The sequence below is a fragment of the Mustelus asterias genome, chromosome 17 (genome assembly GCF_964213995.1).
Source record: "Mustelus asterias chromosome 17, sMusAst1.hap1.1, whole genome shotgun sequence".
Taxonomy (NCBI): domain Eukaryota; kingdom Metazoa; phylum Chordata; class Chondrichthyes; order Carcharhiniformes; family Triakidae; genus Mustelus; species Mustelus asterias.
This window is the reverse complement of record NC_135817.1, coordinates 28,878,557-28,889,881: the sequence shown is the minus strand read 5'-3', so window position 1 is coordinate 28,889,881 and position 11,325 is coordinate 28,878,557. Positions and strand designations below refer to the sequence as shown.

At 50.1% G+C, this 11,325-nt stretch overlaps 1 protein-coding gene across 1 annotated transcript; it reads left to right on the top strand.

Annotated features, from left to right (window-relative positions):
* Nucleotides 1-2,494: 2,494 nt before the first annotated feature.
* On the top strand, nucleotides 2,495-5,715 carry klhl34 (kelch-like family member 34). Its single transcript, XM_078231975.1, has one exon. It carries the CDS (start codon nucleotides 3,787-3,789, stop codon nucleotides 5,713-5,715), a length of 1,929 nt encoding a protein of 642 aa, XP_078088101.1. The 5' UTR covers nucleotides 2,495-3,786.
* Nucleotides 5,716-11,325: the final 5,610 nt, after the last annotated feature.

Sequence of the window (11,325 nt, the reverse complement as noted above, 5' to 3'; positions counted from 1 at the left end):
ATCTTGCAATTGTGTCTCTATCTATATATGCCGTGTTTGTGAACCCATCTCTCCACTCACCTAATGAAGGAGCAGTGCTCTGAAAGCTCGTGATTCCAAATAAACCTGTTGGACTTTAACCTGATGTTGTGAGACTTCTTACTGTGCCCACCCCAGTCCAACGGTGGCATCTACACATCATTGCAAACCACACTGCATGTTGCATTTGCCCTGAGGTTCTATTGTCTCTTCTGCTTTGGAGGAGCCTGTCAGTATTCATTGGAGTGGAAATCCTGATTCATGGTGATCTCCTGCATCTTCCACACCGTGGCCACCATGAAGGCACAGCTTTTGTAACCATGGTTTCAGTGAATACGTCAGGGACAGAAGAAAAAGGGAGGAGGCAGCCAGCACATTCATGCTCTCCATTAGTTCATCATGAGATTTCAGCTTTCCTGAACGAAACTCCAAATCCCTAGTGCTCAACAGTTCTACATTTTACCATCCTTATGTGATGCACAATTCCAGTGTCCTCTCGACAACAATCCTGGAATATAAGCCACTACAAACCATTCAATACTAACATTATCGATCTCTTAACACTCCATTACAGTGCTCAACTAATTATTCTTATCCATTTCCATATAGCTTGTATTCCATGGATTATTGCATAGCCTTGTGTGCCTATGTAGTACTACTGGCTGCAGCAGAACTGGAGAATGCGACTGACTTTCAATAGGGGAAGATGCAAATGTCCTTGCAGGGCGACCTTGAGCAACTCTGAGCCTTGAAGGCCTGGATTCATGATGCACCGCTTTGGCATGGACTTCATCAGTCTGGGCTAGCTGGCTGCCAACCAATAACAAGGGCATTGGGGAAGGAGTGGCTGTGGTGGGAAGGAATATAGTCATGCTGACAGCACAATGGGGACAGTACTGTTCCTTAGGTTGGCCACCAGCAATTTTAGTAATCTGTTGGAGTACAGGCTGCTGTGGGATCCTGAAACCCTTTTGAGCACTGGCATCTGCAGCCATGGTAGCAGCAGTCTGGGCCTCCATGGCAACCATCTGAGATTTCATCACCTTTGTCATGGCTTCTTGTGTAGTTTCTGCAATGAAGGTTGAGACGTCAAGGTCCGCAAGTGTTCTCATGGGGACAATAATCTCCCATTTAAGACAGAGCCGAGATTTATTTTCTCTCAGAGGATCGTGAATCTTTGGAATTCGCTTCCTCAGAGTGGTGGAGGCAGGGTCAATGAATACTTTTAGGGTAGCCGTAGATAGGTTCTCGATTAACAAAGCAGCCAAAGGTAGGCAGAATGCAGGGTTGAGGTTACATTCAGATCAACCATGATCTTTTGAAGCAGGCTCGAGCGCCGAATTACCTACACTTGTTTCTAATTCATATGTTTGTGTAGTTAGCCACAACTTGCATACTGGAAAGGATGGTTTTAAAAATTTGGACCTCCCTGCTTTTACCAAGGCCAGATTCATGTTGCAATTTTCTTTGGCCGGTGCATTTTATTCCACCTTCTTTTACCTTCCCATTCATTAGATTGTGTGTCATTAGAATCATAGAAACCCTACAGTGCAGAAGGAGGCCATTCGGCCCATCGAGTCTGCACCGACCACAATCTCACCCAGGCCCTACCCCCATATCCCTACATATTTTACCCGTTAATCCCTCTAACCTACACATCTCAGGACACTAAGGGGCAATTTTAGCATGGCCAATCGACCTAACCCACACATCTTTGGACTATGGGAGGAAACCGGAGCACCCGGAGGAAACCCACGCAGACACGAGGAGAATGTGCAAACTCCACACAGACAGTGACCCAAGCCGGGAATCGAACCCAGGTCCCTGCCTGGAGCTGTGAAGCAACAGTGCTAACCACTGTGCTACCGTGCAGCCCTTAGGGATACGTCCTGGAAAAAGTGTGTCTAAGAAACAGTTAAAAGATAGAGGCGAAGGGTAAAATGTGCTTAGGGGCAAAATACCGCTCCCACCACATCCACAGGGAGTTTCACTGTGAAAAGACCCGGCACAAAACTATAAGGTTTGGTTCGCCGGGTAATCGATCAAGAATCAGGAAGTTTGCCTCGCTCTCTCAGTGCAGGGGAGAATGGGACTGACAGGATTGCTGGACATAGAGCATGCATTCTCTCGATAGGACGAATGGCCTCCTTACGTGCCACAGTGACTATCTGAGATATCCGATTCAGATGGAGGAGATTCCCGTGCCTGAGAGCAGCGAGATCCTAAACCAGGTCTTAATGGGAAGTGGGGTTTACAACGCGGAAGATCAAACCTTCCTGTGGGTGGCCTCGTAAATTATAAGGGCCCTTCAGAAAATGTAAAAAAGCAAATTTCGCGCAGAAATACCTTGGATTAGAACATAATCAATTTTAGTGGAGGGCTTATTTATAACCTTCTATTCCAGTGAGGATGGTACGTATTAGCGCCCTCTTCCTTGTATTTATAGTAAGAAGTTTAACAACACCAGGTTAAAGTCCAACAGGTTTATTTGGTAGCAAAAGCCACACAAGCTTTCGAGGCTCTGAGCCCCTTCTTCAGGTGAGTGGGAATTCTGTTCACAAACAGAACTTATAAGGCATCTCCACACCTTGTATTTATGCCAGCATCCCCTGACTGGGGATTGCATTACAGAGAATGTACACACGGGAGCAGGCCATTCGGCCCCATAGGTCCATGATGGTGTTTTATTCTGCACAAGATCCTCCTCCTACATTTCATCCCGTGGACAAATCACTTCTTCCAGGTTGTCCGCTGACACAGTCCCAGCGAGCAGCGTGTAGAAGAGGGCGGGGACACAGCAGGAAAAAAATCATACATCCCGAGTACAGACTTCCTAAATACTGGCTTCTCTAATGTGTTGTTTCTATTCTGGTCTGTGGGCCACCCAAACTGACAACATAACGAAAGGTTGGATAGAGACATGCCAGCCGGATTATGATCAAAATTTGCCTGAAATTGAGTGCAGGGAAGTGCTGGAAGAGGACAAACATGCGGTCAATTCAGTGAAACCTCTGCATTCAACACCAAGATTTCATTTCTAAAACAAAAAAGATTGCACCGCTGCACAGTTAGGGACTTTCAACGCCAAACGCCGGGATTTAATTTAAAAACAAAAAAGATTGCAATTCAGCATATTTGAGGACTATCTGGACATTCAACGCCAAACAGCAAGATTTAATTTCTAAAAAAACAAAAAGATTGCACCTCCGCACACTTGGGGACTATCTGGACATTCAACGCCGGGATTTCATTAATAAAACAAAATAATTGCACCTCAGCACACTTGCGGACTATCTGGACATTCAACGCCAAACATCAAGATTTAATTTCTAAAACAAAAAGGTTGCATCGCTGCAGTTCGGGACTTCCTGCACATTCAACGCCGGGGTTTAGTTTAAAAACAAAGTTTGCACCTCTGCACACTTGGGGACTGTCTGGACATTCAACGCCAAAGAGCAAGATTTCATTTCTAAAAACAAAAAGATTGCTCTGTAAAGTTGGGAACTTTTTGGACATTCAACCGGGATTTCATTTAAAAACAAAAAAAAGACTGCACAGTTGGAGACTTTCTGGACATTCAACGCCAAAGAGCAAGATTTCATTTGTTTAACAAAAAGATTGCCCCTCTGCACAGTTTGGGGACTTTCCGGATTTTTAATGTTGTGTGAGGTGATCAGTCACCCTCAGGATGGACTTCTGGACAGTTCATTGATTGAGTGTGCAGGGCTGACTGTAGCTGGGAGGTGAGGCTGAGTGACTTTGAGTGGGATGTTTCTGGAGTTGGCTGAGCGAGCAAGCTGGATGTCGAGAGAGGAGTGGGGCTCGAGTTATTTCCTGGCGCTGTCCCGCAGCCACGGGGAGATGGTGCTGTCGGGGTACCGGGCTCTGCGGGATGACCAGCTGCTATGCGATGTGGTGCTGGTGGCCGAGGGCACCGAGTTCCGCGCCCACCGCTCGCTGCTGGCCAGCGCCAGCGACTACTTCAGGTCCATGTTCAAGGAGCACACGCGGGAGTCCAAGGCCGGCGTGGTCCACCTGCACGCGGTGTCGGCCAGCGGCCTGCGCCGAGTCCTGGACTTCATCTACAGCTCCTGCCTGGCCCTGTCGCCGGAGGGCCTGCCGCAGACCCTGGAGACGGCCGCCTACCTGCAGGTGCTGGAGGCGGTGCGCCTCTGCTCCCGCTACCTGGTCAGCAGCCTGAGCCCCGGCTGCTGCTGCCAGGCGGCCAACCTGGCGGCCCGCTTCGCCCTGGCCGAGGCCCAGCGGCAGGCCGAGGCCTACATCTGCGCCCACCTGTGGCGGCTGGTGGCGGCGGGCGCCGAGGCCAGCGGCCTGCTGGAGCTGAACGCCGAGTCGCTGGCCGCCGTGCTGGAGGCCGAGCGGCTGCCGCGGCTGCCCGAGGAGGCGCTGCTGGGCCTGCTGCTCGAGTGGCTGGAGTGGGAGGCCGGCCGCTGGGAGCAGCAGGCGGCCGCGCTGCTGCCCCGCCTGCGCTACTGCCTGCTGCCCCGGCCGCTGCTGCAGCGCCTGGCCTGCCGGCCTCCCCGCCCGCTGCCCCCCGAGGCCCAGCGGCTGCTGGCCCAGGCCCTGGACTACCACCGGGCCGAGAGCCGGCAGCCGGCGCTGCAGAGCCGCCAGAGCCGGCTGCGGCTGGGCGAGGAGAGCCGGCTGCTGGTGGTGGCCGGCGGCCTGAGCCTGCACCAGGGCCCGCTGGCCACCGTGTGGGCGCTGGAGCCGCGGAGCCGGCAGTGGGGCCCGCTCAGCAGCCAAGGCCCGCGGCTCCGGCACCACTGCGTGTGCGTGCTGGCCAACTTCCTCTTCGTGCTGGGCGGGGAGGAGGCGGGGGGCGAGGCCGGGGATGGGGCCCAGGAGGAGGAGGGAGGCCCGCCGGCCATCCGCAGCCAGGTGGACCGCTACGACCCCCGCTTCGGCCGCTGGAGCCGGTTGGCCAGCATGCGGAGCCGCCGGGCCCAGTTCAGCTGCTGCGTGCTGGAGGACGGCATCGTGGCGCTGGGCGGCCGCAGCGGCCCCGCCGCCTCGCTGTCCGCCGTGGAGCGGTACGAGGCGGGCAGCGGGAGCTGGCTGCGGCTGCCGGGCCTGCCCCACCCGCTGCACGGCCACGCCAGCGCCGTCCACCGCGGCACCGTGTACGTGTCGGGCGGCCGGGCAGGGGCGGAGGGCGGCGGCAGCAAGGACATGTTCTCCTTCCAGCCGCCCGAGGGCCGCTGGCAGCGCTGCCCGCCCATGACCATCGGCCGCTTCGGCCACCAGATGGCCGCGGTGGGCGAGCGCGTCTACTGCTTCGTCGGCATGTACGAGCCCTTCTGCGACATCGAGTGCTACGAGCCGCTCCACCGCCAGTGGCAGCGCCTGCGGCCCCTGCTGCTCGACCGCTCCTGCTACGGCCTGGCCGTCTGGGACAGCAGCGTCTACCTGGTGGGCGGCAAGAGGTGGCACAACTCGCGGGAGGTGGCCGCCCAGAACGCCATCGTGTACGACACCCTGACCGACAGCTGGAGCGAAGTCTGCAAACTGCCCTTGCCCTTCTGCGGCAGCCAGTGCGCAGTGCTGCAGCTCCTGCACCCACCCGAGCCTGGGGACATTACACTGACCGGGGAACCACTGTACCCACCCCAGACTGGGGGCAACACCCTGACCGGGGAACCACTGTACCCACCCCAGACCGGGCACAGCACCTGACCGGATAATCACTGTACCCAGACCGGGCACAGCACCTGACCGGATAACCATTGTACCCAGACCGGGCACAACACACTGACCGGACAATCGCTGCACCCACCCCAGACCAGTCACAGCACCGGACCGGATAACCACTGTACCCACCCCAGACTGGCCACAGCACCTGACCGGACAATTGCTGCACCCACCCCAGACCAGCCACAGCACCGGACCGGATAACCACTGTACCCACCCCAGACCAGGCACACACTGACCAGACAACCACTGTACCCACCCCAGACCAGATAATCACTGCACCCACCCGAGACTGGATAACCACTGCAGCCACCCAAGACCAGATAACCACTGCACCCACCCCAGACCCGGGACAACACACTGACCGGCTAACTACTGCACCCACCCCAGACTGGGCACCACACACTGACCGGATAACCACTGCACCCACTCCAGACCCGGGACAACACACTAACCGGATAACCACTGCACCCACTCCAGACCCGGGACAACACACTGACCAGATAACCACTGCACCCACCCCAGACCGGGCACAACATACTGACCGGCTAACTACTGCACCCACCTGAGATCGGATAACCACTGCACCCACCCCAGACTGGGGACAACACACTGACTGGGGAACCACTGCACCCACCCTAGACCAGGCACAATGCACTGACCGGATAACCACTGCATCCACCTGAGACTGGATAACCACTGCACCCACCCCAGTCCCGGGACAACACACTGACCGGATAACCACTGCGCTCACCCTAGACCCGGAACAACACGCTGACCAGGTAACCACTGTACCCACCAGAGACCGGGTACAACACACTGACCGGAGAATCACTGCACCCACCCCGACCGGGGGCAATACACTGACTGGGTAACTGCTGCACCCAGCCAAGACTGGGGCCAACACACTGACTGGGGAACTGCTATACCCACCCCAGACCGGGCACAACACCCTGACCAGATAACCACTGCACCCATCCCAGACTGGGGGCAACACACTGACCGGGGAACCGCTGTACCCACCCCAGACGAGGCACAACCCACTGACCGGGGAACCGCTATACCCACCCCAGACCGGGCACAACACCCTGACCAGTTACCCACTGCACCCATCCCAGACGAGGCACAACACACTGACCGGGGACAACATACTGACCAGGGATCAACTGCACATTTAGCAATGTCCCATTTTAGTTTATTAGTGTTACAAGTAGGCTTACATCGGCACTGCAATGAGGTTACTGTGAAAATCCCATAGTTGCCACACTCTGGCACCCGATTGGTTATATTGATGGAAATGTTTTTGTTTGCATAGCCAATGCACCTAACGAGCAGGTCTTTCAGGACTGTGGGAGGAAACTGGAGGAAAGTCATGCAGACACGGGGAGAGCGTGCAGATTCCGCACAGTGGCCCAAGCTGTGAATTGAACCTGGGTCCCTGGCACTGAGGCAGCAGTGCTAACCACTGTGCCACACTTTGGGGTGTCTCCTAGGCGGGCATGGTGGTTAGCACTGCTGTTTCACAGTGCCAGGGACCTGGGTCTGATTCCTGACTTGGGTCACTGTGAGGAGTCTGCACATTTCTCCTTTATGTTTGTGTGGGTTTCCTCCCACAGTCCGAAAGATGTGCTGGTTAGGTGCATTGGCCATGCTAAATTCTCCCTTAGTGTACCCGAACAGGTGTTGGAGTGTCGTAACTAGGGTATTTTCACAATAACTTGATTGCAGTGTTAATTAATGTAAGCCTACTTATGACATTAATAAATAAACTTTAAACTTTTTTTACACAACGCACCAAGGTTTCCCCTCGAATAAGCAGCAGGCGGGCACTCCGTTCACTGGCACTGAAATCTTCAGATGGACAAACTCTTGACGGGATGCACTCAAGACCATCTCGAGTAAATGAGTAAATCTTCATTCATATAAAAATAAAACCCTCACCCCAGTCTGAAACAAAAACAGAAAATGCTGAAAAATCTCAGCAGGAGATCTCAGCATCTGTGGAGAGAGAATAGAGTCAAGGTTTTGAGTCTGAATGACCCTTTGTCAGAACTTCTTTACCCCACTCCAGTCTATTGTGATGGCATGTCTATTATTTCTACTATCATTGAAATTAAAGTTCGTAATTGGAAATATATATATTTTAAAAAACACATGAAAACACCACTCCTGCTCAAAACTGTGACTGATTTGGATGATTTACCTCGGAGAGGAGATTTACTGGAATTATGCCAGGGATTAGGGATTTCAGTTATGTGGGAGAAATTGGGATCATCCACCTTGGAGAAGATGTAAAGAGGATTTAGCCGAGGGATCAAAAAGTATGAGGAATTTGATAGATTGCGTGAGGAGAAAGTTTTGCCACAGTCGGGATGATGGACAACCAGAGGACCCAGATTGGAAATAATGAATAAAAGAACCTGGGATGAGGAGGACTTTTCTTTCCCTGGAGTTTAACCATCTTTAATGCACTACCCGAAAGAGTGGTGGAAGCAGATTCAATAGTAACTGTCAAAAGGGAGTTAGCTATTTACTTGGAAAACAAATAGTTGCTAGGCTATGGACAATGAGCTAAGAAGTGGGACTAATTTGGATATCTCTTTCAAAGAGCTGGCATAAGTGAGATGGGCTGATTGGCCTGCTGTGGCCTGATTCTGTGATTTTGGAGCACAAGGTTTCCACAATTCATGTCTGCAGGTGATGTGAATCTGATTCTGGAATGCATTATTTGAAGCCTGTAATCCATATTACGCTGAGAGTTGTATCATTCTCTAAGGTGCTTGGCTATCTTTAAATGTTATATGAGAGGGTGGTACAGCTGCCACAATTTTTCTACATTAAAATGTTTCCAGCAGGTCTGTTGCATGCTTGGATATTTTGCAACGGGGCCTTATTTGCTTAGACTCTTAAAGACCCCAAAGTACAAAATGGTTTCTTCACCCTTCCACGTCATAAACCACTTAGTATAATGACAGCAGTCTGGTGAAAGTACTAGTGGGACATAAAGTACATAGCTGGGGTTGTTTTCCTTGGAAGAGAGAAGGCTGAGAGGTGACATGATTGAGGTATATAAAATTGTGAGGGGTAGGGAGAGATTGTGCAGGAGGAACCTGTTTCCCTTGACAGAGAGTTCAAATACCAGGGGTCATAGAGTGCGAGAAGGAGTAGAAGAGACATGAGGAAAAACCTTTTTATACTGAGGGTGGTGAGTGTCTGGAATTCGCTGCCTGAGTTGGTGAAGGCAGAGATCCTAAACCTGTTTAACAAATACCTGGACTTGCACCTTAAATGCTGTAAACTACAGGGATGTGGGCCATGTGCGAGAAAATGGGATGAGAAAGGGCACCTGGGTGTCTCTTGAGTCAGCATAGGCAAGATTGGCCAAATGGCCCCTTCTATGCTGCATCATTTCTACGGTTCTAAAAGAATGAGCAGTGAATTTATTAATGACAAATTGAATGGGAATTAGGATTCTGCAAATGATACGATGCTAAAATTCACAAGTAGCTTATAAAATTCAATTCGAGTTGCAATTTTAATAATGTGTAAAAATTAAACATTAGTTAGCATTATGTATTACAGTTGTACAGTTCAGTTCACCCATCTGTTCCCATTGGTATGTGCATTATCAAGTTAGCAATATCATGTTGTTTGGGTCATATTTTATTTATATTTTTGATCAAATTTCAATGACTGTGCCTGACAATTTCACATGTACTAACTTCAGTGTTGCAGGCGTGAACCCCAATGACGTACCACATGTGGGAAGGTTGTCCGGATTGACTGTGATGTTATATGTTGAACGAGGTCTCCATGCTGAGAATAGTGATTTTCCAGTATTATTTGGCAATATTGTGAGGTGGACTTTTGCAGGACATTCACTATTAAATGGAAGTTGCAGCTTGTGACAAATGCAACGGTCTGCACACCCTAATTTTGTTGCCATTCTCGTTTTTCACTCTTGTGTACTTAGAATGACTATTGTGGGTCCATGAATCTTGGACCATCAGAAACAAAGTGGCAAAGTATTTGTTAATGTTTGAAACGGAGAATGTGACTTGTGTTTTGGAAATAAACTATTTTCAGAATAAAATAATTTAAACTCATGCCTGTGTTATGGAAGAAAGGCATCTCCACGCTTTTTTACATTTGAACTGGAACTGTAGTCAATACTATGTATGCAGATCCAGTAGCCAATCCGAGCACAACAGGGATCCACAAACACCAGTGTAACAAATGGCTCGTTTTATTTTGGAGTTGGTTGAGCAATAATAGTCTGAGCAGACAGAGATGACCTGGGTTTAAGCTCTCATCTGCAATTTGTTTGTGTCCGTTTCTCAGTACTGAAGTCAGTACTACAGAAGTGCCTTGTTTAAATACGTTTAGTAGTACCAGGCAAGGGGACAGCCTTCCGTACCCGTTGGGCACCGCAGGAACTGTAGTGTGTTATTGACCCTTTTAATGTTTTAAGTTTCATTTCTGCTTTGTTTTGGGCAGTTCCCCTTTAAGGGGCTGCCCTTCTTGCTTTGTTCCTTGGTTTATTTTAGTTTAATTGTTTTACCGAAAAGAATGGCAAGGTGGACAGCAGGAAGGAAAGGAGAGAGAGAGGCTGCTGATCAGGGCAGGCACGAGGTGCTGTGGGGGTTAATTTCTACAGTGGTAGCTGCTGGCTAAGCCATAAGTAAAATATCTGAGCGGAGGAAAATCAATGCTTGGTAGAGGGGTCCCAAAACAGACACCAGTCCCATCATTAGCATTTGCAAGGAATCTAATGCCTGTTTTATTTGACCATACTGGATGCCTAGAAACATGGTCTGACCAAATTTCAGGATGTTCTTAATCCTAGGGACACAGGATATTGGTGCCCCAATTTGTGCTGTATTGGATCCATTTATGGATATAAACCAGGCAAGAGAAGATCCAATTTCTACCCCAGCATCTCCAACAATTCAGCACTCCCTGTGGACCGAACTAAAATGTAAAACAAGTTTACATGCGTAAATGCAATATACTCGAATAAATGACCTAACTTGGGAGGTGAGAGTTACCATGAAGATAAGCTGATATTTGAGACTAGCCCAGCATGCGAAAAAAATCTCTTTCCTACTTCATTTCACTTACAGAATTCTCTACGTGTCACCCTACCCTCTGCTTTGTTCAACCACAGTGTCTGACCTCTATGTATCGTCTGAGAATTGCAACGCAGTTCAACCACTTTCACCGGACGAACGAGACTTCTTATTAAAATCATACTAATTATAGTGATAGAAACACAGACAATGCTGGAAATACTCATCAGGCCTCACAGGCTTTGATGAGAGAGAAACAGAGTTAACGTGTCAAGTTGACCTTTCATTAGATTTGAGAAAAATTAGAAATGTAATTGGTTTTGAGCATGTGAAATAACTACAACAATTTTAAACCATAACCTCTGCTCCCATTCAATTTTGTCCCCCCCGCCACCCCCCCTTTCCCCCTCTTGTTTATTTCTAAATTCCTCAACGTTGGTCAAATGGCTGCTATCCTGCCATTTACACCTCTGGTCACATCTTTTTGATTAATTGCTCCATTACCATTGCCTTTGGATTTTCAACA